General features: G+C 34.4%; 1 protein-coding gene across 5 annotated transcripts in view; it reads left to right on the top strand.

Moving 5' to 3' along the window:
• The window catches only part of PIK3C3 (phosphatidylinositol 3-kinase catalytic subunit type 3), a 150,160-nt gene that overhangs the window by 49,491 nt on the left and 74,134 nt on the right, over positions 1 to 26,535 (top strand). For all 5 annotated transcript variants that reach the window (XR_004382908.1, XR_004382907.1, XM_032859515.1 and 2 more), the window contains exons 6-12: positions 608 to 703; positions 3,305 to 3,376; positions 5,628 to 5,732; positions 6,411 to 6,503; positions 14,153 to 14,338; positions 21,441 to 21,595; positions 23,190 to 23,280. Coding sequence is in view for 3 of the 5 variants with exons in the window: in XM_032859515.1 (XP_032715406.1) it covers positions 608 to 703; positions 3,305 to 3,376; positions 5,628 to 5,732; positions 6,411 to 6,503; positions 14,153 to 14,338; positions 21,441 to 21,595; positions 23,190 to 23,280 (798 nt within the window). In the remaining 2 variants the exon portion in view is untranslated. The remainder of the gene's footprint in view (positions 1 to 607; positions 704 to 3,304; positions 3,377 to 5,627; positions 5,733 to 6,410; positions 6,504 to 14,152; positions 14,339 to 21,440; positions 21,596 to 23,189; positions 23,281 to 26,535) is intronic.

Genomic DNA, 26,535 nt, shown 5'->3' with positions numbered 1-26,535 from the left:
TAAATCAAAATGTTTACTTATGTTTTTCTGTTCTTTAAACTTAGATAGCCTTTGGTGTAGAAAAGGCAGTGTTAGGGCTTACTTTGTCCAGTCATACTTACTTTTTCTACCCCCACTCGTTAAAAGGTAGGAGAGCATTGCCATTACCATAATTAGACTATAATATGTATCATAAAGCTGAACAATTTAAGTGATTTCTTTAGACCTTTATGATTTTACACGTAATGATTTAAAGCCATTTTAAAAACTGGTTTAAGACTTATCACCCTTTTAGACTTCATTTTATTTTCACTTTGTTACATGTTTCCTTTCTTTTTTTAAGGGGACACGTTGTTATGTTGGAGAGAAAGGAACTATTTCCCAATATGTTTCAAGTATATTGACAAAAATTTACAAATGATTTCTAGTTATCTTAAGACCACTTGTAAGTTGTGAAGAACTTGTGAAGGTTGTTTATAATAATGGAATAAATATTTGTTAGATTTTAAGTTGTACTTGAGAGATCATGTATTAGTGAATTGGAAATAATGATATGTACTGATCCTTTAAGACAATGTTGAAGATCAAGATTTTTCATAAAAATCTTTTTTCTTTTTTTTTTTTTTAGAGTGAGAAACGAAGTTCTAATTTCATGTACTTGATGGTTGAGTTTCGATGTGTCAAGTGTGATGATAAGGAATATGGTATTGTTTATTATGAAAAGGTATTTGCCTTGGAACTGTTTATGGTCTCTGAAGTAGAGGGGAGGGGAAACATTAAAAAAAATTACTGTTGTACCTGCTGAGATGAATTATTTGGTTGCAGGATAGCAGCAGACAGCTGTCAGCTGCAGCTGTTTGTAAATACACAAATCAGATCATACAGCTACAACAAGATTACAAAAGCCTATCATTCATGTAATGCAGTTCTGGGTTCCAGAATTCAATAAATATGCAACAGATTAAAAACTTTTTGATTAATTGTTCTGCAAATTGGCAAGTAGGACATTAAAGTAATAGCTTTATTAACAATTAGTATTCATTTGAAAAATAAAAAGGGAATCCGTTTTTAAGTAATAAGCTGTTGAAAATTAAGGGTATATTTACTATTTGAGTTTGTATATATAATGTGTGAACCTAACATATGTATGCTTATAAAAAACTTCCTAAATGTGTATTTATGTAATAAATGCAGAATTTAAAAAAAACCTGTTTTCAGTAGGCTGAGTGATAACAAGTATGCATTTAATGGACTGGCTCTGGTCTGCTCATTATCCAAAAGAAAGTAGTTTTGTGTTTGATATGTCGCTACTTGAAAAATATCTGTGCCTTAAATGCTTGTTGAAGGGTCTTAATTTAAGCACTATAGAAATAATTGCACGCGTAGTTCAGAATCGCATAAACCAGGTATTATTGTGGAAATAATCTTAGACAGGTGCTTAAATCAGTATGAGTGAGGACAGACTTTTGATACATGGCATAATGGAATAATATTTCTTCTAGTATATAGCTAAGCTTATATGCAATATATTTGTTTATTAGAAGCAACACTTCTAAATTATATTTATGCTTTAGTGTTATTTATTAAAGCTGTCATAGTGATTTTTTAAAATATACATTTTTTATAAATGTAAGTTACTACTTGAAAGAAGTTTTCGTAATGGAGTTTTAGGGTTTGTGTAGTTAATTTATGATCATTTTTCTGGTAACTTTCAAGTTAACACATATTTTTTTCTCTTTAGCTTGTATCCCTTCCCTTTAGTAAAAGGTTAGGAAAAGTTAACTTTTAGTTGAAAAGGATAGTCTTTGGTAAAAAGAAGTTAGGGAGATAGACTAACATTGCTTATTAATTCGTTAGAAAAGCTACATTAAAAAGAAGGGGAAATATAGGTGAGTGAAATTGTTTTGTCACTTTAATAAACTAACATTTTACATCTTATACTATGTGTAATGAAAAAGTATTATTTCTCCTCCATATAGGGTTTGTATTGCAAAAATACAATTTGTCACTTTAATAAACTAACATTTTACATCTTATACTATGTGTAATGAAAAAGTATTACTTCTCCTCCATATAGGGTTTGTATTGCAAAAAGATGCTAATGGTGCTTTGAAGCATAAGAGATTTGAAGAATCTTTTGAAAGACAACTTTGATAATAGATGAAATAATAACAATAAAAACTGGAAGAATTTCAAGTGTTTTTGAAAAGGTTCTTGACCTCTTTCTGCTGCTTCTTGAAAATTGCTCATAAATTAATGCCTGTCTACCTACCCTGTCATATTTCCACTTAGTGTAAAGATTGCTGGGCCAGTGTATTGAATCTAATGGAAATAGACTTTCTTGTCACCTGTCTTTTGTGACAGATAGCCTTAGTGAAGATTACTTGTCACAGTTGGGCTGATAAATGTGTTTTCTTGGTGTTGTGACTGAGAACCAGCCTGTTAAACAACGGCTGTGGGAATTTGTGGTTTTCTGTAAGACTCAATTACTGAACTAAAGTCAAGTCCCAGTACTTCCCTTCTTTCACTCTCTCCTGATTTGCCTGCACGTATCTAACATTGGAAATACTAGCATTTGGAAATTGACAGAAAAGCTTGATGCGAGGTATACAGTTGTGAGGAAATGAATTTTGATCTTAATTAGTTTACCATTTTCTGGTATGTATGCAGTGACATTTACTATGCTGAATTACCAAAAATGATAATACCAACAAAGTAAAGCAGCTTTGTGTCTTAAGAATTGATGGATTAATTCTTCTTATTCAGGTTTCCATTGTATTGAGTAGAAGCAACGCTGCTAAGTCTCTAGCTATGTATAAATTTCAGGTAACATTAACACCTCGCTTAAAATCCAACTTCTTTGAATGGAACTCAGTTGTGGTAATTTGAAAGTTACCAACATCTACTTAGTATTTTTTGCAAATGATGCAACACATCCCTTGTGCCATAATTTAATCGTACTTTGTGGTTTTTAGTTGTAAGTTTGAAAATCAGGATATTATTATTTTGGCCCACTAGGGTTATAAGCAGAGTTAAAAATAACTGACAAAAACAATCTACTGATTTTTAGACCTCATATATCTTAAAACTGTAACAAGTTTTTTATTGTTAGATTTTATTTTTCCCCAAATATTCATTAGCAATAACAGGTAAAAATTGGATATGTATTTTAAATTGCAGTAGAAAGAAGATGCTTTTTTAAAAGGGAGGAATAATGTTCATTAAATAGAACTAAAATGCTTTGTAGCGTACATTATCATGTATTATTTCTTACCATTTGGTTAAATTTTGTTTATTTTTTTTAACTTACTACACTATAATCCAGGATGGTGATGAGTCATCTCCAATTTTAACAAGCTTTGAGATAGTAAAAGTTCCTGACCCTCAGATGTCTATGGTGAGTTATTGCCGAATTTCTTACAAAAGTGCTTTTCTCCAGAGTGATTATGACTTGGATCTACAACATACACTTTCTTTTAAAAAAGTATATTTGTAACTAAGTCAGTTATCCAAAAGTGACTTATAAGTCCATTTTAGCTAACTGGAAGTAGGTTCAGGTGGAACTTTACAATGTCAACATCTAAAAATATGGTTAGGATAGTGTATTGTTGGGGAAACATTTATTTGAATTATTGGAAGAGTAAGGGATGTAGTCTTGAAGTGAGAACTTGGGAAGCAGATATTTGAAAGACTGGGAGGGGAGTTTTTTATACCAGGATGTAACACTGGGTTCAATGGATGAGAATTTTAGGGAGATTAATTTTGTTGAAAAATCTGGAAGATCATTATAGCTACTAGAACTGTTTAATTTGGATCTTGGTGACTTGGATGATTTAGAGATACCCATCTATGGAATTTTGAGGTGATAGTTTGGGGATGTGAAGCAGGGAGAATTCTTTGCAACAGTGGTTTAATTTGATGACTTTAAATTTAGAAAGTTTCAGGCAAAAAATCCTTTTAGTAGCATAATACCATGATATTCACACTTACAACTCATGACATCACCCTGAACCATTTTATTCTTATTTTTTATGTTTCTAATTGGATTAGTTACTTTCTTAATCAGACCAAAGTGAATTTAAAGTAATATATTAGAAGATAAAAGCATGATGATGGAGGTAAATGCAGGTCATTAAAGCAGGAAGTAATGACTGATGTTCCAACATCAAAGGAAGAGACAGGGGAGAAAGAGTATAAAAAACTAGAAAAAAAAGGCGACTTGGGAATCTTTTGGAAACAAACATCCTAAATATCATAAAGGTGACATTTCATCACTGGAAAATAGTGCTGGGGAACTTAATGATGTGCCATTTGGAAAAAGATAAAATTAAATTGGACCCGGGGCACCTGGGTGGCTCAGTGGGTTAAAGCCTCTGCCTTCGGCTCGGGTCATGATCTCAGGGTCCTGGGATCCAGCCCTGCATCGGGCTCTCTGCGGGGAGCCTGCTTCCTCCCTCTCTCTCTCTGCCTGCCTCTCTGCCTGCTTGTGATCTCTGCCTGTCAAATAAATAAATAAAATCTTAAAAAAAAATTAAATTAGACCCATACTTCACATCATACATAAAGAAAAATTCCAAGTAGATCAGGGATTGGATTTAAGTATTAAAAAATCAAGGCCTTATGAGTACTTTACTTTCCGTGTAGGGAAACACTTCTAACAATGACACAAAATCCAGAGGCAGTAAAAGAAGTAATTAATAAATTTGATTACATTAAAAATTGCATAGCAAAACACTGTAACAAAATTAAAAGACAGTGGACAAACTTGAAGAAATTTTTCTTGACATAAATCACAGACAAAGGGATGAATATCTAATATATAGAGAATTCTTAAAAACAAGTGACAGAGCAGCAAAGAAACAATTGAAAAGAGAAAGACGAGAATACAATTCACAGATGCAAAAATAAGTAAAATAAGTCTCTTTAAGCATAGACAGTATGATTAAAACTAATGATTTTGGCCATAGGTAGAATAGTTTACACCAAATATGTGTATATTCAATCATTATGGTTATCTTCCCTGCCCTCAGTCACTACTGGCAAGTTAAACTGGTAAGATGATAGTACAGTGATATCACAAGGTCGCTAGTAGCTCGTAGGAAGAGGGAATGCTTTAGCCTGGGTTGTCAGGGAAGATTATAGAGTGAAGGTTTTATCTGAGTGTGTAGAGGATGTGAAAACCTTGACTGTATGGAGAATAGGGGGTGTTATGAGATGTTTTAAGAAGTTGGAACAGCAAATGCTTATTACGGCACTAGAGAAGCATAAGGCATGTTTAGTTTCCCTATCACAAAATTGTGTTTTTCTTTTTCAAATTAATTTTCATTCTTTTTTTTTTTTTAAGATTTATTTATTTATTTTAGAGAGAGAATAGGGGAGGGACAGAGGGAAAGAATCTTGAAGCAGACTCCTGCCAGGGGTGGAGCCTGATTTGAGGCTCAGTCTCAGGACCTATGAAATCATGACCCTGAGATGAGGTATTTGAAAAAAAATACATAGGGGACAAAAGTTGTAACAAGAATAAGATGTTAAGTGTTATAAAGTGGTCTTGAGTAAGCAACTACTTATTTTTGCATTTCTAATTGGCTATTGAAACTTCCTTTTGATGAAACTTACATTACTGATAAATATTTATAAATAATTTATAGGAGAATTTAGTTGAGAGCAAACACCACAAGCTTGCCCGGAGTTTACGAAGTGGACCGTCTGACCATGATCTCAAACCTAATGCTGCCACAAGAGATCAACTAAATGTAAGAGAATTTGTAAAGTATTAATATAAAAAAATGAAATGTGTAATTTGGTTGCAGCTGATATGTTAGCCACTCATTTGAAAGTGGTTCAGATGCATATTTTTTTCTCAGGGTAATAAAATCTGTGTATTTTCAACAGATTTGTTTTTTCTGTATTTTTTGTTTTTGTTTTTGTTTTAAATCATTTTGGGGCTTTAAGAAAATATATTAACCCTGGAGGCAGAGCTACAAATAGTATATACTTTCTTGATATAGTGGTCTTAAAAAGTGGCCCTAAGATACTGGCTCAGAGAAACCTTGGTGTGCACAAATGCATTGTGTGTGTTAACTTCATAGGGGAAATGTTTATTGTTTATAAACTCAGTTATCTAAAAGGGGACTTTTGCTATTTTGATTTGGTTTATTTTTTGGTTGAATGAAATGAGCTCTGTAGTTACAGATTTTTATATGGAGTGTTAATTTTTAAATTTCGTCTTTTTCTCCCCCTGCACTCCAATAATATTCTTTTTAGACTAATAAGTACAGCAGATTTAAGTTTTACTCTGCCGCATGTACATTCTCCCTACTTCTCTAAAAGTTCTACTATAGAAATATTTAAATAAATGAAAAATTTTTAATGAAGTGGAAGTAAATAGGAAGAATATATTTGACAAAAGTAGTTTTTTTCCTTTGTTGTAGATTATTGTGAGTTATCCACCAACCAAGCAACTTACATATGAAGAACAAGATCTTGTTTGGAAGTTTAGATATTATCTTACTAATCAAGAAAAGGTGAGTATCTTGAATATTTTCATATATCTGATTTATCTGTAAACTTTTTGCTAATAAGATGAAGTTAAATTCCCATGGAAATAGAGTGTTACTGTCAAATAAAAAATATGATATAGGTGAATATGTATGATATGTTTTTTTTTAAATATTACAAAGGATATATGCACAAAGACACAGGTACCAGTTACGTGGTGCACAGATTATGCATACATGCATAGTTTGAATGGGTTAAGTCAGAGAGACTTGGGTTCAGTTTCTGGCACTTCTACTTATTCTTAACTATGTAAGTTTAGGAGAATTGCTTTGGAAGCTTGGTTTCCTCAATTTTCTAATGATGCCAGCCCTTCTTCACAGGTGAGGTAATACTGGTGAATAAACTGTCCAAGTACCTGGCACTTAGTAGATGCAGAGTGAATATTGATTCACTTCTGTCTTCATTGTTCTCACCTCTTTCAGCCTAGATGACTAGCCAACTATTTATGTTATTAAAGGGACTATAGAATTTTGGAGGCGATGTAGCTAGAGAGAGAGTATGAGAAGTGTAATTTGAAATGTGTAAATTGAGTTTGTGGAGTGGCATCCATCTTGGCATGCAGGAGGCAAGGTTAGAATGAGACATTTGCTTTTTCTTTTCTTTCCTTTTTTTTTTTTTTTAAAGATATATTCATTTATTTGAGAGAGAGAGAGCTTGTGTAAATAGAGAGGAGGGGCAGGGGGAGAGGGAGAGAGATAATCTCAGGCAGACTCAGCATTGAGTATGGAGTCTGATGCAGGTCTCAATCTCACAACTCTGATATCATGACTTATGCTGAAATCAGGAGTCGAATATCAGGAGTCAGCCACTTAACTGACTGTGCCATCTAGACATTTGCTTTTCTTAATGAAACCAAGGAGTTGATGAAGTTTCTGGAGAGAGAATTATGATAAATTAGCAGTAGATTTGGGTCTGGGGACTTGGTTTGAGTCTTACTATTGCCATTAAGAAGCTTTTTGACAGCTGGTCAATCATTTCACCTGTCTGAGTTGTGGTTTTTCACATTTAATATGAGTTGATTAAATAATTGGGAACTTCTAAGTCTCTTTTCATACTTAAAGTATGTTAATTCTTAGAACTGTCAATTCTTAGAACTGTCAATTGTTAGAACATAGGTTCTAGGATTAACTCTAAAGATAAGATAGTAGTAACCAGTATTGATTCACCAGCCATGGTGTGCCAGGGATCTTTTCAGTCCCACAATAACCCTAGAATATCAGTGTTAATGTTGGTGTTCTTCAGATGAGGAGACCTGTGCAGCAGCACAGAACTTACAGATGCTAACTCTTGATGTGCTCATATCTCTGAGTTAGAAGCGAACTCAGTCAATGAAGCTGTAGAAAAGTGGATTGTAGGGAAAATATTTGGAACGTCATGCATGTGCCTGAGCAGGCATTCTGCAACGTTTTGGGGACAAAACATAGAAGTGTTAAGAAAATTAATATCTGTCAGAAAGCTATTATATAATTCTATGAGAATGAATGAATATGTTCTACAATCTCATGAGACAGTCTTTAGCTACTTTGTTGAACTTGCTTTTCTGAAACAATTGCATTTCTTTTGGTTTCTGAAGATAAAAATTCATTTGCAGCTCATCTTACCTCTTCAGCTTTTCTTCTTTATCTTTTATTGAGGCCTTGGGAAATTCTTTGTAGATAAGTCAATATTAACTCTTCTTTATGTCCTTAACAAGAGTGAGAGAAGAATTTTAAATTTAGTATAACTTTGAGTGTTATTCTCGTCATCACTGCAAAAAGGGAAATATTCATCAATAGAAACTCAGGGTATGATTCTGTGTTTAATAGAAAGATTGGGTTAGTACATGTATTCAGTTAAATGAAGAATAACCTTGGTCCCAAAAATTGCATCTTGAATTTAGCACAGTGTTTTCTAAAATACACAGTGAGATATTGAATTAAACCTGTTAGAATGTATGGGTTCAAGAAGCATAGAAAAGATTTACAGAGCAGAACTGCCTTAGATAGAAAGGCTTGCAAGAAAAATTGTTTGTTTAAACAAGTAGTCACTTCTCACTGAAATTCAATTACTTCTAGATATGTGCAAAAGAAATAAAATGCTCAAGTGATATAAAGTGTGTGACAAGTTTCATTTAACTAGTTGATTTCAAGTTTTCGAAAGGTGGGTGATGAAACTTCAATTCTCAGGACATATTACAGGATTCTTATGATCACTAGAGTAGACCAAACAATATTTTTTAATGTTTGGGAAGCACTTTTCAGTAAACCAAATATATATATTGTCCTTGAAGTAACCAGAGGAATTATTCACACAGCTGCATTTGTATCTTTGTAATAATTTAAAATGGGTTTTGTAGAAAACAAATACTCTGATACCCTTGTCCCTTAATTTATTTATACTAAGAAATTCTTTCAGTGTCAGTTTCTCAGAAACTGATTTAGGTTATTTGGCATTTGGGCCCCAGGGCTGAAAAGATTTCCTGGAGAGAAAACAGTACTCAGAAAACAAATTGATAGAAATTAGTTCTTACAAAGTTACGTTTCTTATTACTTTTTAATTAAATTTTGTCTTCTCACCTACTTTTTTATAAATGACCTGTCTTAAGTACTTCGGATGAAAACCATCTAGTCTGGATTTGATATTGCACCTAAAAAGTTCACAATAACCACTTTGTCTAGCAAAACCAATGACATTTAGGAAGAATTTTTAAATTTATGGTCCATAATATGTAGGAAGTGACCTATTTTTATGAAATCAAAAATGTGAATATTGTAACTTTCGAAATGAGTCAGTGGTAAATGGCTTCTGCTTATAAAAATATTAATTGAAAATAACTTTCTTAATGGCTTTTTATTATCTTTGGGGGGGAAAAGCAGTAAGAAGAGTCACATGTGGTAAAGATAATAGTGATGCACTGAATGTTCTGTGAGGCTGTTTCTGAAGTAGCTACTGAGACTGGGGCATCAGGACAATAATCATATTTGTGCTTCCTGTCAATAAATTGATGACGAACCATAGCAGTAATAAATTCAGTTCAGAAAGCGTTTGTTACCACTCTTGGCCTAGTATTGTTCAAGACTCTGGGCTTCAAAATACCATTTCTCTGTCTTCATATAAATTGAAACTGTTTTAGGGAAATAATATTTCTACACAGTAAAAATGGAGAAGCATAAGCGTGTAATTGATTAAAGGTTACTCTCAATAAACGTTTAGGTAATTGCTATAATAGAAATGTGGAGTAGAACAAACTGTGCTGTGATATGAAGGAAATTTCACAGAGCAAAGATTGGTCTTGAAGTTTGAATAAGCTTCGATGATATTTTTATTTGATGATAATTTTTCATGGGGAAGAAAAGCATGAGTAAGGCAATGTGTTAGGTTCAGAGACAAAAAATTGTATGAATGGTTTAGAAACAGAAAAGATGGAGTCCATTTGAGCCTTGAATTCTACACCTGGGAGTTGGATTTCACTGGCAGTAGGAAACAGTCCACTACAGCAACAGAATGTGTCTTAAGAAGTAATTGTTTTAAGGAAGTCAAGCCAAGGTGGATTGGAGGAGATCTAGGAATGGAAAAAGAGACCTAATTAGGAGGCTCATGTATGATTTTAAGAGTGATATTGGAGGGCAAGGGAAGGAGAGGAGAATGGATAAAATAACTTGGTGACGCCTCCCAGGAGTTTGGCTTAAGTGCCTAAAATATGGAAATAGGGCAAATGGAAAGAGCAGGATGAGGAGATATTTTCAGTTTTCAGTCTAAAGTTTTAGAAGTACCAGTGTGTTATTGTCATACTATAAGAAATATATATTTGGTTTTTGTCTTTAGCACAGAGTTTCTAAAGTCCTGAGAATTTCCTGAGTGGTAGGGATGAGAGGAGTGTCATTTGTTACTCATGATAAGTCCCTTTCAACCATACTGGAGTTTTTCCTAATAAGGTGACTCTTGCTTGAGGGGACTGGTTGCTAGAGGAACCAACCAAGTGATTAGAGAGTTGGAATTTTCACCCTTACCCCCTAACCTCTGGGAGAGGGACTAGGAATTGCTTTAATCACCACTAGCCAGAAATTTGAGAAATCATACCTACATAATGGAACCTTCATAAAAACCTATAATGACAGGGTTTGTAGAGCTTCTGGGTTGGTGAATGCATGCATGTGACAGGAGAGTGGCATACCCAAGACTTTTATAGGGAGAGAAGATCCTTTGCTTGGGATCCTTCCACACCTTGCCCAATGTTTCATCTGGTTATTCATTTTATATCCTTCACAGTGAATTGGCAATAATAAGTAAAATATTTCTCTGTGTTTTGTGAGCTGTTAGAGCAAATTCCTGAACCTGAGGAATGTGTTGTTGGTAACTTTTGATTTGTACCCAATTCAGACAGCAGTGTGGGCAACGTGGGGACCCCAAATTTGCGATTGACATCTGAAATGGGAAGCAGTTTTGTGAGACCAACTCTTTAATCTATGGAATCTTCAGTAATTCCAGGTAGTTCCAAACTGAGTTAGATTGTGGGACACCTAGTTACTGTCCTCAGAAAATTAAGGAATTGTTGGGTGTGGAAAACCACGTTTGTTGTCAGAAGTGTTCTGAGTAGAGGAATGGGTTTCTCTTTAGCAACAAATTAGAAATTTCCAATAACTTACTCGGTAGATGTTAAAACTAGACATATATATATGGTGAACATAGTTTTTTCATCTTTGAAGTGATTGTGAACATGATTCTAAGAGTTGGAGATAATAGTGGGGAGGTTCTAAGATCAGAAGGGAGGTTAATATAATATTCCCATTAATATGAAACATGGCAACAAATGTGTAAATATTAACATTTGATGTTGACTCAACGTCAAATAGAATAACAGTAACATTAGATGATAAAATAACATCAAATATGTATTATGTTTATTATATACAAAGTACTGTTCTAAACATTTACACTCAGTAACTTTATTTAATCATTACCACAACCTTATAAGATATGTTATTTAAAGTTAAATAATGTGCTCCTACTGACTTAGTTAATTGATGGAGTTGGGAATTAGGATTTGACCCCAAACACTCTGGCTCTAAAGCCTGTACTCTCCAGTTATTTGTGGAAACGCTAAGGATAAAATTGCATCATTTGAATCCTGTACCTTTACATCTTTAAAGGGCCAGAGATTAAGTATCATCATTATTTTGCTTCAAATTCTTGCACTTCCTGCCTTTCTCTTTTCTCTTCTCCTTGTTTCCTTCTTTATTCTACTACCTCTTTGTTTACATCTGTGACATTCAGCATTATAAAGTTGTGAATTTTTTGTACAGTGCCTTAAGTTCCTTGGCAGCAGCACGATCTATAAATCTTACTAGTAAATCTGTAAATCTGAGAATCTGAGGGTGAGATTGTTTCAGTTATTGAATTGAGTACATCAGCATGCTGTGAAATTTGCTTATAAGTACATATCCACACATTTCTATTAAGACTGCTGATGTGCTGCTGTGAAATGGAAAATTTTTCATTGTAGTTATTTAAGAAATACTGCTTTGTTTTAACATTCAACATAGAAACACATTTTAAAAGTGAAAAAATAAATGCATGGAATAAGTTAGAAGGGTGGTCTGTGTTCGTACATGGAGAAGGGAGGACTGTGCTAAATGGCACGTGGAAGGTACAGAAGAAATGGATAGCCAGTCTTGCGCAATGCAGGCTCCCGTTGTGAGCTAAGAGTGCCTGCCAAATTAGAAGAGCATCATTTGAATGAAGAGAGTACAATTAAGGCAGCTACTAAAGGAAGAGCTCAGAGTTGCTGAAAACTTACTGGAAAAGTTGAGTCTTTGACAAGCTGGCCTTGAAGATGACACTACTATTTGGGTGAAGAGCTTATAGATGGGAGTTAGACAAAGTCATGTGAAAAATAGGTTAGCTTGGTTGAAACATAGAAAGAGAATTAAAGGTCGCTTAATGAGAATTAGAGGATTGTGGTGAAAAGTATCGGTTTTGGGAAAGAAGCCACAGTTTTGTTGTTATGTTTGTATATTGGTTTTGTTTGTTTGTATAAAATAGGACACCACACTGTAACCATATGGCAGTCATCATCAACTGTTAGAAAAGATGTCCATGTGGTGGGGTTAAATTTACTCTCATTCTTCCCATTTAAACTGATTAGTGGGAAGAAGTTATATGAAAACACATTTGTCTTTTGGTACATTACAGTTAAAAAATAAAAATGGCTTCACTGTCCATGAAAAGAATGGGTGTTTGGAAATTAGTCACTGAAATTACTTAAATATTAGGTCTCTTTTTGGCAGGGATGTTAGAAGATGAATTTCTGTTGATAGTTGGAGAGTCATTCTAACATCACTTCTAACTTGAGCTTCTGAGAGTTTGAATGAAATGATTAGAAGTGAAACTGGTATTAAGGCTCTTAGCTAGAAGGCTATGCCATACTCAAGATAATGTGGATTTTGCATGTAGATTGTCCACCATTTTGAGGTGATAGGTAAGCCACTTAACTGAGATGATATACACTTTGAGCCATGAACTAGATAATCTCCATTGTGCTTTTTTGCTTAATTTAGTTAAATTAAGAGTAAGTTAGGTGAGGGGCATCAAGGTTCATTTATGTCATACTAACCAGTAATTGTGTTTTATTGTCCAAAGAGACATTTTCTTGAGAACTTGATAGTTTACTGATGAAAGGATTTAGTTGGGCAGAGTAGGAATTTAAAGTTTTAAAGTTATCTTTGTTCAAAAGATAAAGTCATGGGAAAGAAGAAAATGGGATCAGCCTGAAAAGTGTTCTCAGTAGGAAGATGTGACAATAGAGATTTTTTTTTTTCTTTTTCCTTATGGAAAACAAGTGTTCAGCCTTTTTAAAAGAGCATTTATTATGTATGCAACCATGAGTGTTATGCTCCAAGGTCATTTACTTACCTGGGACGATCTTGTGAAAACTTTAGATAAATATGCTGCCTGTCTAAAGAAGTGAGGTTCCAGAAAGGCACGATGAACGGGCAGCTGAATCATAGAATACTTGCTGCTGCTTCTGCATTTATCTATGTGCTTCTTTCTCTGGAGTTTTTGATTGACTGTCTTTTCAAATAGTTCTCGGTGTAAGAGCTGTACATACTTAGTTTGAGCCCTCATGTGTGAGTGTCTAGGAAACCCAGTGATCTGGGGAGATGTTTGAGAGTAAGGTTAGTGTTGGGGATTCTACCCTCACTTGACTTTGGACTCTTCATTCGTTGGCTGCAGTGTTTTATATCACATGTTGATGTTTTAAAATGAAGATTGTCTTTAAGGCATCTCATGAGAATATGCCTCATCTCTTTATTTCCATGTCTTAAGGCCTGCACTATTTTAAAATAAAAAAGGAAAATGAAAAGCCAAAGAAATTTAAAAATTCATAGTGCTCTATACGTGGTTTAACCTGAAAAATGTAAAGTTTACAGGGAATGTATTTCTTTTTTTTCTCTGTCCTGTAGTATTTTTCTAGGATCATATGTATAACTATGTGTAGTGATTACACAAGGTGTCTGTCATCGACTCCATGGCTCTGCCACCAGCACTAAGTGAAACTCTGCCTAGTCACCCTTGACCTTCCTTACCCCAGGTGATAGGCTGTTGTTTCTAATTTTGAAATCTTTTCTGATTTCAGGCTTTGACAAAGTTCTTGAAATGTGTTAATTGGGATCTACCTCAGGAGGCCAAACAGGCATTGGAACTTCTAGGGAAATGGAAGCCAATGGATGTAGAGGACTCCTTGGAGCTGTTATCCTCCCATTACACCAATCCAACAGTGAGGCGTTATGCTGTTGCCCGGTTGCGACAAGCAGATGATGAGGTACATTATTATTCATTACTCCTCTTTGACTGGATACTTTTTTTTTTTTTTTTTTTTAAGTAGGCTCTATGCCCAGCTTGGAGTCCAGCGTAAGGCTTGAACTCATGACCCTGAGATCAAGACCTGAGTCAAGATCGATTCAGACGCTCAACCGACTGAGCGACCCAGGTGGCCCAGACTGGGTACATTTTAAACTAGAGCCTGATTATAGACTCCTATAGCATATCCCTGCCACCTGTGTGTGTGTGTGTGTGGGTGTGTGTGTTGTGTGTGTGTGTGTGTGTGTGTGTGTGTGTGTAAGGGAGGAGTGGGGGGTGTGTGGGGAGGGAGAGAGAGATTTTTAGAAGGGAAGAGGATATACTAGGTGTGTTTTCAGAAGTAAAATTAAAATATTCCTCCAAGGACTCTTCTGTGAAATGAAAATTTACTTCCTGATCTGTTACATGATAGGACAATCTCTCCCAGGACATTTACCTGGCAGCAGAGCTTGTATTGCTCTGTCTGGAAAAAAGAATTCTAATGAAAAATGGTTTAATGCAGCACCAGCTAGGGAATAATTCAGATCCCCTCTATCAGTCAGTATACAACAAGCCACATTTAATTGCAGCCTTGAAAAGCCCTTGGGGCCTTTAAAGCATAGAGATGCATGGTCATCTTACTCTCCTTCAAACTTCTCCTTTAAACTTTCAGCTGCTGACAATTACATGTATATGTAGATTTCCTGAAGGTGGTTTTGAATCCTCTGGAAAGCAAAGACTGCAAACTTTATGCTGACTATTTATATACATATAAAGCCACCAGGGAAGGAGGAACACTCTATGTCGACACAAAGCATTGCTAGATTTTGAATTTTAGTAATTGCTAATAAGATAGAGTAATACAGCAATTTTGTTTTTACTTATTAATTTTTATATGGTGGATGTCTTTTCCAAACATAACCTAATAGTTTATGCTAGCCTGCAGGACTTATGGATATGAGATAACTCTTTTCAAGCCTCAAGATATATATATATATATACATATATATATATATACATATGCATGTGTTTGTGTGTGTGTGTATCTCATATGTTATTATATATATATTTATATGATATATATATAATATAAAATATGTGAATGTTGACCCCATACAACAAGTAACATCAAAGATCTTTTTTTTTTTTTTAAAGATTTTTATTTTTTTATTTGACAGACAGAGATCACAAGTAGGCAAAGAGGCAGGCAGAGAGAGGAGAAAGCAGGCTCCCTGAAGAGCAGAGAGCCCAATGTGGGGCTCAATCCCAGGACCCTCTACCTGAAGGTAGAGGCTTTAACCCACTGAGCCACCCAGGTGCCCCCATCAAAGATCTTTTTTTCAAAAAATCATTTTGAATTCATAGTGGCAAACACAGCATTTATTAAGGTTGATAAGGTTGATGTATGTCTGTATTTAATTATTGTAAAATGTAAACAATAAATAGTGCAGTGAATGTTCACATATAATTTACCCGTCTTCAGCATTTCCCAGCTCATAGCTGGTCTTGTTTCAACTGTAACACCACTTATTTCCTCTTCTCCATTCCGTACCCTCCACTGGATTATTTGGAGGCAAATCTCAGATATAGTATAATTTTATTGGAATAGGATGTTTTTCACTTTCCTGTTAAAGAGCAATCCTAAGCATTGTGATTCAGCATATTATCTTCCTCATTGTCTTTACCATATCACAAGTAAAAATTGGAATGTGGAAATACTGAAATATTTATTTTGAAATTCATTAGAAATTTAACTAAAATCATTAATTCTCTATGTTTGACATGAGTCAGAGTTTAGCTAAAAGCCTTTGGGCTATAGTCAAGACAGCCTCTCAATGTGGTTTCAGAATTTAAATAGAAAAATTTAAGTCCTCATTTTTTATTGTCTGTCGTAAGTTCCCTCACGGGATTATAAACTAAGTATTTGATTGTCTGTAGTGATAGCCATATTCATGTAGGTACTGAACTATTTCTAGACCATTTTATAATTTTTGTTATGAGATAGAGGATAATGGTAGAAGCATTGTGTACATTTTAAATTGCAGAATATGGTAGTTTTTTGAGGTCTTATTTATTTTTTTTTTTAAGATTTATTAATTTATTTGAGTGAGAGAGAGAGAGAGAGCTTGCATGCAAGAGCATGTGGGTGGTGGGGGCAGAGCAGAGGGAGAAGGAGAAGGAGAGAAGCAGACTCCCGGCTGAATGAAGCAGGTTGAGGGGCTAGGCCAGAGCCTAGTCCTCATGACCCTAAGATCATGACCTGAATTGAAATCAAGACTCAGATGCTTAACTGACTGAGCCACCCAGGTGCCCTTTCAGGTTTTAGAGATCTAGATAGCATAAATAGTATGATGGTTAAGTTATCTCTTGATTTTCTTTTCTCTGAACTTAGTTCAGTAATAAATTGTATATAGTCAGCTAAAAAAAGGTCTTTTAATTCTGTTACTACTGATGTATATTAAGATGAATTTTGTCTTTTCTCTGACTCTGTGTACCTAAATATATGTCTTTGGGAACATCTTATATTATTCTGTTTCCTATCCAAAAAAATAATCATAATTGCTGCTTATGTCATTTGACAGCTATGAGGAAAGATTATGTGGGTCATAGTTTTGAAAACTGTACTCATACACATATGCAGAAAGATTGCATGATATTGATATTATGTAAATTTTATACTAAAATCATTTATATTGTTAAAAACTCGCCTTCTTAACTGAGCAGTATAATCTTGGACATTTTCTCATTATCAACAATGTATTTGGTTCCATGAAGTCTGGAAACATAGGTAAATAAATATCAAGGCAAATGATGTCAAGGGCTTGTTTAATCTGCAAAAAAACCCCACTGTCTTTCTAGATTTTATGGACACCTGAAGATTTACCTTATTTTTTTTTAAATAGCAGCATAGTATTTTATTGCAAATTTAATTTATAATTTATTTAACCAGTCAGCTTCTTTTGATTTGTATGTTATTTGTATTCTTTTGCTATACTGTATTTTAGTGAACAGATTTATGTATATATTTCTCTGTATTGTTGAAGAAGTAGCTTATATTGGAATTATTAGGCCAAGAGACACATTCCTTTTACATTTTCCTGATAATCCTCTATAAATCTTTTATTTTGGGACTTGTATCATACTTTAAAAAAAATTACAGTTTCTTCACAATAACATTAAGTATGATTAAACAAATCCTTTTCCTGTTTTTCTTTTTTATAATTGTCTTTATAATTTTTATCCATTTATTTTTTTCAAGAATTTAATAATTTTTTCATTTTCTTAAAACTCCAGCAGAATCTTTTTTTTTTTTTTTTTTTTTTTTTAGATTTTATTTATTTATTTGACTGAGAGAGAGTAAGAGAGGGAATAAAAGCAGGGGAAGTGGGAGAAGGAGAAGGAGGGAAGCCCGATGCGGAGCTTGATCCCAGGACTCTGGGATCATAGTCCTGGGATCATGACCTGAGCCGAAGACAGACACTTAACGACTGAGCCACCCAGGTGCCCCAAAACTCCACCAGAATCTTAAGTGGAATTGTATTTAACTTATATATTATGTTACAAAAAATTTATGATATTAAATCTTCCTTCCTGGAGACATGATTTTTGTATTCATTTAAGTCTTGGAATTTTCAAATTTTACACATTTAAAAAATACATTTATTCCCTGATAATTATTGTTACTGTTATGAACTACCTCACCCCTTTTATCTCTTAGTTAAATGAAAAACTGTGGGCTTTTTTAAAAAAATATTTTATTTATTTATTTGACTGAGAGAGTACAAGGAGAGGGAAAAGCAGGTAAAGGGAGAGGGATAAGCAGGCTCCCCACTGAGCAAGGGAGCCCAATTCTGGGCTTGATCCCAGGACCCTGGGACCATGACCTGAGATAAAGGCAGACACTTAGCGACTGCACTTCCCAGGCACCCCAAAACTGTGTGTTCATATTTATGTTTTATTTAATCACTTCACTGATTTCTGTTGTTAGTTTTTATAGATGTTGGATGGTTTAATATATTTTGTGGGTATGGCATTGTGCTATCTGGAAAACATCAGCATACAATATATGCTAAATATGGAATCTGCTGGTGAATTTCCTAATGTTGTACAGCCACACATTTGTAAAATAAATTTTATCCAATATTTGAATACTTTTCTGAATTTAATTTGCTGATACTCTATTTAGGAATTTTTTAAAAGCCATATTTCTTATTGCTGTGTGGCTCAAAAAGAGAGATACTCCATAGAATTTGAGGAGGAAGTGGCATTTAAGATAGATATTGAAGGAAGAATGAATTTTCACCATTGGACATGAATTTACATTTTAAGTGGAGAGACCTGTATGAGCAATGGCAAAGAGAATGAAAAGTAGAAGAAAAATAGAAAGTATTTTACTTTAACAGGAATGTGGGTTGTATGTAGCTAGCTGTTCAGGAAGTAAGATCAGAACCCATGTCCTTCTAACTGTAAATGCCTATATGAAGAATTACTCTTAATTCAATAAGAAATGAGAAGTAAGTGAGCGATTTTTTACATGGAACTTTGCCTGTGCACTCTGAAGCATTAGAATTAACATGTTATCAAGAAGAATGGTGATCACTATCTAGATAATATTCTATAGCTCTTGGGAAATTTTTACTGAGTTGCCTCAGTCGGAAACCTGATTTTTTTCTTTTGTTTTACTCGGATGCTTATGTCCTTCATGCTCAGAAGAATTTTATGTTTTTCAAGGTGTGACTGTATAATGAGCAAACAGACTTTATACAAATGAAGCGAAGAGCAGTTTGACTATAGAATACCATGCCAACAAATCAGATAGTAATGAGTGACTTAAAAAGAGGAAGGTTTTCTTCTGAATTCCTCCTTCCTAGGGAATTTAATAATGATACAGCCTTTTTGATTTCATGTGGTTAAGTCTTCTACAGTGGAGAAAACATAACAGGTAATATATTCAGCAGCATTTTTGAAGCATGCCTTGGTAAGGAAGGCTAGCAGTGAAACTTAGTTACTTATACCTCCTGAGAAGGATACTTGTCATTAAATATATTAATCAATTTTCTGTTATTTAATTCACTTTTTTTTTTTCTTAGAAAAAGCATGCCTATTGCTATTAGATGTCATAAGTCTCAGAAGAATTGTAGGAAATCAGATGTTTGTGCTCCAATTAAAAAATGGTTTTTAGAAGCAGAACACTATAGAGGTGCTTTGATACAGAGTCATTTTGTTTTTTCTGGCCACCGACATCAGTATATTTGAAAATGGATGAATAAACCTGTTAACCTTTCATTTAACTTTTTTGTGACAAAATCATATTTAATGGTGAAATCTTGTATATTATTCTTTGTCAGTATTTAAAAAGTGATAAAAATGTTGACTATATTAATGTAAGAAAAAAGTTATTAAAACGTGTAGTATGATATTAAGTAAAGGAAACAGGTTGTTGGAAGTGGTCTTTGTCCTCATGACATTTGTAATAAACTGGAAGAGACCAAGAGTAAATAATGTAGCAAATAAATACAAATTCTGTATTTGTTACAAATAGTGAAGGAAAGTGTGGACCCTCAAGTTTTGACAGGGGATTTTATTTGGTTTGTGGGCTTAAAGAGGAGACTGAGATTGAGGTGTGGTCACCAAGTCTCAAAAATTATCTAATTATGAGTTTTTTTGTTATGTTTTGTTTTTAAAGATTTTATTTATTTGACAGAGAGCGGTCACAAGTAGGCAGAGAGGCAGGCAGAGAGACAGAGGGGGAAGCAAGCTTCCCACTGAGCAGAGAGCCCGATGTGGGGCTCGATCCCAGGACCCTGGGATCATGACCTGAGCCGAAGGCAGAGGCTTTAACCCACTGAGCCACCCAGGCACCCCTAATCATGAGTTTCGAGGTGCTAACTGGGTGAGTGTCAACATAAACGCAACAGTAATGATACTTTTAAGACATATTTTGAGTTTTGTGAATTTCTTCTGTTTGTAATTATTTTTAAAATGAAATTTTTGGAATTTTCTTAACAGTCATTGGGAAGGGCCAAGAGAGTATGACATTTATAGAGAGTATGACAGGAAGCATTTCCATCCAAAATATTAAACCTGAAAAGTCTTTTTACATTAAAGGAAAACTCAGAAAAGTAAAAAATACTTTGTTAACACTTTGAGTCCTAATTATCCCATTGATTGTCAATAGCAGTATGGGAAATTTAGTCTTAGGTTTTATTTTCTTTAAGCCATTATTGCTAGTTGGCAGAAAAGTAAGCTTTTTCCTTAACGAAGAGTGTTAAAATTAAAATGTCTGTTTTATCGGATTTTTCATTTAAGAAGTAACCCCAATTCTCCAAAACCTGAGCTTTCAAGGGGGGTGGGAGAGAAGAGCTCAAGATTCAAAAAAAGTCCTAACCAGAAAAGCATATGAAATAGAAGTCTTTTAGAACTTGAAAATTTGGAGTTTCTTACGAAATCATAGACATAAAATGCTGTTATCTGATCTATTGTTGAGATAAGGATCCTTCTTTAATTTCTTAATTTTACATGAACCATCTTAATCCTTGTTTTTGTTTTTTGCTTTGCTTTTTGCATATTACTTCAGACAAAGCATTTAGGGGCACCTGGGTGACCCAGTCTCTTAAGTGTGGGCCTTTGGCTCAGGTCATGACCTCAGGGTCCTGGGATCAAGCCAACTCAGGCAGGGAGCCTATTTCTCCCTCTCCCTCTCCCTCTGCCTCTCCCCCTGCTTTTGCTCTCTTACTCTTTTTTTCAAATAAATAAATAAAATCTTTAAAATTAAAAAAAATAAAATAAACAAGGCATTTATTGGTCATTTACTCTGTGCCAGGACTATTCTATGACTTTCTTCTATTAACTGATTTAATCCTAACAACTGATCTCTAAGGTATATATAATTATGTCCATTTTATAGATGAGGACCCAGTGAGGCACCAAGAGCTTAAATAACCTATAACTTGCCAAAGGTAACACAGCTGATAAGTGGTAGATGAAACTAAACTGTTCTATTGATATTTAGGAATAAATTATGTCTATAATCCTGTTGCATTTGTTTTTCTAATATTAGCTTATTTTTTGTGTTTGTTTTCCAGGATTTGTTGATGTACCTATTACAGCTGGTCCAAGCTCTCAAATATGAAAATTTTGATGACATAAAGAATGGATTAGAACCTACCAAGAAGGATAGTCAGGGTTCAGTGTCAGAGAGTGTGTCAAATTCTGGAATAAATTCTGCAGAAATAGATAGGTATGGATATCCAGGAGGACTTATTTTCAAATCTAATAGTCTCCCCCCTTTTCAGATTTCTTCTCCTTTCCTTTTCCCCCAGATGTACCAAACCCTTGTTGGTACTAAGTTTAAAGTTTTACCAATGAGTGTGGTGTGTGCACTTAGAGAACACAAATTACTATATTGCACAGCAGTGTTTTGCAGGCTGTGGAGTCAGAATACCTAAGTGAAAATCTTCACTCTGCCACTTACTAGCTGTGTAAACTTGTGGAAGGTGCATATTTTCTCTGTGGCCCCAGTTTCTCATCTTAAAAATGGGGATATAATAATAGTAACTGATCTTTGAGAGCTGTTGGAAGATTAAATGAGTTTAATATACATAAAGCCTTTAGGATACTGCTGAGGGTTAGCTACTATTATTGTTCAAGCAAAAATAAAGAGGATGAGGCATGTTAGTGGGCTCAAATATTTTATTGTACGTTTTATTGGCTAGTTTTCATCTTTTTAGTAGTTACAATGAAAAAATATCATGATACATGAATTAAAAGCTGTTAACAATAATAACAGCAATTAACTCACACCTCTGTAGCAAACACTTTGAGGTGGTACACATACATTAACTCATTTTACTAATCCTCTCAAGTAGGTGTTCATATCCCTAATTTAGAGATGGAGGACTGAACAAGAGGTTAATTGTCCAGAGTCTTCTATCCTGCAAATGGTAGAGTTGACTCCAAAGCTCATGTTGTTTATGTATTGCCATTTTGTTTTTCATGAAGTTTTAAAATTAGAGATAAATAGGAACCTTTAGGTGAGAAACCTGAGGCTCAATAATAAAAAAAATTGTGTTGTGAAGGTCATGAGATTTGTTAATGACAGATGAGGTTTAGAATTCAGGTTTCCTGAATTACTCCAACTATTATAATTATCACATGAGCTCAGTTTTATTTCTGAATATTTCATTATGATTATGATGCTGCTGTTTTTTATCATCTGTATTTCATTTGATGAAGAACTGAAAAATGGGAAATACCATTTTTTTCTTCTCTAGGCTACTTTATATTTTCTGTTTTTAAGAAAAGATACCCCATTACTTTGTCTCCCACCATACATTGGAGGACTTCATTCTCTAGTCATACTTGCTTATTTACCTTCCTCCTCCCTTATGCCATCAAAAATATTTTACTAGAAGTCTTTTAAGATTTTATAATAACATGTGAAATGTAATCTGGTATTTCCCAAATTATGGTTTTCTGGTCACTAGTTTATGTTTTTTAAAAAGATAAAAGAGATGGGATGGTCTTATGGCCAGATATGTTTGGGAGATGCTGGTTTAAATTAAAATGGGCTTTAAAAAAAAAACTGCAGTACTTATCAAAAACCTGTAACATACCAGGTTGCACAAAAATCTTCCAAGAGGCTTTTTATCCATATATTTTGATCGTAGACTTTTTCTAGGCCATAATGTGACTCTAGTGTTGCACAGAACATGCTTTAGAAGTGATGCTTTAATCAGATACAACTGAGGTAAACTGTGCTAAAAAAAAAATGTGTATCTTCTCTTACACACAGAATTTTTGACATATCAATGATATCTCCTTTATCTTTTCAGCTCCCAAATTATAACCAGCCCTCTTCCTCCAGTGTCTTCTCCTCCTCCTGCAGCTAAAACAAAGGATAGTTCAGATGGCGAAAATCTAGAGGTGAGTACGAAGTTCTCAAGTTTCCTGAAGGAGCTGTCTTAACAGATAAACATTTTATCTTGGTCTTTAAAAATTGATTTTGATTAATAAACTAAATATTACAACTTTATTAAATAACTTGTTTTATGATACATGTTTATGACTTCTCCTCTCAGCAAAAAGTGCCATGATCTTCATTCAAGGCATTTTATTTGTGCTTTGGGCATATAAATGGATTAATATGCAATATGAAAATAAACTGGGCTTAAATATTTTATTAAGGAAACTCAGAATATTTATTGTTAGCAAATTTATGAACATTACTGTAATTGTTGGTGTTTGTGATTACACTGTAGAAAATGTATGACTTTCATACTAGAGATTATATACTAAGTAGCTGTTTTTAACTCATAGAGAAAAATTAAGTGAAAGCTTTCTAAAAAATTAGACTGATTTTTGAGTGTACAGGTCAAATAGGCTATTACTACTCTGAGAGATACATTTGGAAGTACATTTGCAGAAGCTGATAGAGTATGTTCTTGAATTTCTCCCTAAGACTTCTAATTTGAGAACCTTTCTCACCTCTGATGTTGAAAACAAATAATATATGCTTTGATACTAGAAGGTAAAGTTGATTTAAAAAAAAAAAAATATATATATATGTATTGCTTTTAGTCAAATTTTAGAAGTTAATGTTGATGACTGAATGACTCTTGCTTTTATCACTAACTGTTAACCAGAATTTAATATCTGCCTACCTCTTGATACAAGAGAAAATATTGAAAAAAGAATTTTAAATTACAGGGTCATAGAATCCTTAAAGGAGCTCTTTAAGACATTCAGCTCAAGTTTAATTGTTTTACCTTTTCAAGTCTAAGGTATGAATATACTGATTCAGTAATTCATTCTTTGGCACATATGTTTTAAGCTCTTATTATTTGCCAGAAATATTCAAGGTGCTGGAGGTAGAGAACAAAATGGTCAAAATCTTTGTCTTCCTGGAGCTTACATTCTAGTGTTTGTGCTGATAGTAGTAGTCAATAATATTTATATATTGTAGAAGACATAATGATATCTTTTCTAAGGAGAAAAATAAACCAGAGGTTGATGGGGGTATTGGGTAGGGTTAGATAGTTGCATTTTTGAAAAGTGGTCAGGGAAGGCCTCCCTGGAAAAGTGACATCTTTTGTAAAGGTGATATAGGTGAGGGAATAACCATGTGAGTGGTCTAGGGAAAGGAGTATATTAGGCAGAGGGAACAGCAAATATAGAGGACTGAGGACCAGAGCTTAAGTGTGAGAAACAGCAGAGGATGCCTGGCTCTGGGGAGCTGCAGAAGGGAGCATGGTAAAAGAATGATTCAGAGAGAGTAGGAGTCAAGCAGGGTCTTGGAGGCCATGTTATCAAATGGCTTTTACCTGGAAGTTGTTGAAATAATCTATGTGAGACTTGTTGGTGGCTTCAACTAGGGTAGTTTACATTGAAGATTATTTGAAGTGATTGGATTCTGAATGTTATATTCAGAATACAGTTTTACACAGTGTGACTCAGAGCTTTTAGACTAAAAGTAAAAAATAGTTTTTATTTATTTCTTACTTTTCTCTTGTGACTGTTGAACCTGTTATTACTCAACGATTAAGCCATTTTGCCTTTTCTCAGCTGAATAGTTCTATAAAGGGTTTAAGTAATTCAAGCTATCGGAGAAAGCACTGGGATGCATTTTGAGTACTTTCCCCCCCACTGTCCCTAGCAGAGTAATAATGTTGTATAAGCAGTCATCGCCTTTAAGAGACCTGTAAACAGTTCAGTGTTTGGAGATAATCAGGTGGTATCTGACCAAGCTGAAATTCCCCTGCTTATCACTGTAGATACCAACATTCTTGTCTCATCTCTGACACCTGAGGATTGGCTTGCTTTCTCCTCCTTTCCTTTCCCTGTTCTTGGAGTTTTAGGAAAGCACTAAAACTCCATGTGTGGCCAAATATTAGAAAGAAGGTAGACACTCAAGTCTCATTGCTCAGATGTGGTCATTTTCCATAAATTCCCTGGATTCTTGAAAAGAAGATATATTCCCCAGTTTTGGGGTACAACATTGTACATATGTCACTAGGGCAAGCTCATTCGTTGTATTAATGAACCCTTTCCTGATATTTTTTTCTGTGCTTGATCTCTTAAGAATTAGGGTAAAATTCCCCCTGTATGATGGTGGAATTGTCGGTTTCTCCTCCTTTTTCTGTTGATGTTTGCTTTAAATATTTTGAAACTATTTTATTAGGTGCATTCAAGTAAATTGAATCTTTTATCACTGTTTATTAGTATAATATATTGACTCATATTTTTTGCATTAAAGTCTATTTTGTCTGATAGTAATAGAATTTTGTCTTGGTTAGTATACATTGGTATACTTTTTAGTCCTTTTTTTTTTTTTTTTTGAAGATTTTGTTTATTTGACAGAGAGAGATATCACAAGTAGGCAGAGAGGCAGGCAGAGAGAGAGGAAGAAGCAGGCTTCCTGCTGAGCAGAGAGCCTGATGTGGGGCTTGATCCCCGGATCCTGAGATCCTGACATGAGCCGAAGGCAGAGGCTTAACCCACTGAGCCATCTAGGCGCCCCAACTTTTTAGTCCTTTCATTTCAGTATTTCTAGGGCCTTATATGTAGGTTATCTCTTATATATTATATATATATATATGTGTGTATATATACACACACATATATATATCTCTATCTCCTTATATATTAGCTTTATCTTTAATACAGTGTAACATTGTTGTCTTTTTTTTTTTTTTAAGATTTTATTTATTTGAGACAGAGAGCACGAGAGTGTGGGCACAGAAAGGGGAAGGGGCAGAGGGAAGAGGAGAAGCAGTCTCCCCACTGAGCAGGAAGCCTGATGTGGGGCTCATCCCAGGACCCTGGATCATGATCTGAGCCAAAGGTTGACCCTTACTAACTGAGCCACCCAGGTGCCCCAGCACTGTTCTCTTTTAACCAAACTTCTTCCTCATTTTTATTGTGATTAGAGCTATACTTGGATTGATTTCATCATCATAAATGGTGGTACTTTCTATTCTTATCTATTTTTCTCTTGCCTGTATTTGCCTGGATCCCCTCCCTATGCTTTGTCTCTCTCCTCGGCTTGGAGGTTATATTGTCTCTATCAATTCTTTTATTGGCTATGCTAGGTATTTTAACATCCATCCTTTAAATTTGGTGTAAGACGTATTCTCCTTTGCCAAAACAGTATACCTCTCTACTTGTATGTCACTTTTACAC

Source organism: Lontra canadensis, unplaced genomic scaffold, assembly GCF_010015895.1.
Source record: "Lontra canadensis isolate GAN:19392208 unplaced genomic scaffold, GSC_riverotter_1.0 scaffold17, whole genome shotgun sequence".
In the NCBI taxonomy this organism is placed as follows: Eukaryota; Metazoa; Chordata; class Mammalia; order Carnivora; family Mustelidae; genus Lontra; species Lontra canadensis.
This window is presented reverse-complemented; position numbering and strand designations above follow the sequence as displayed.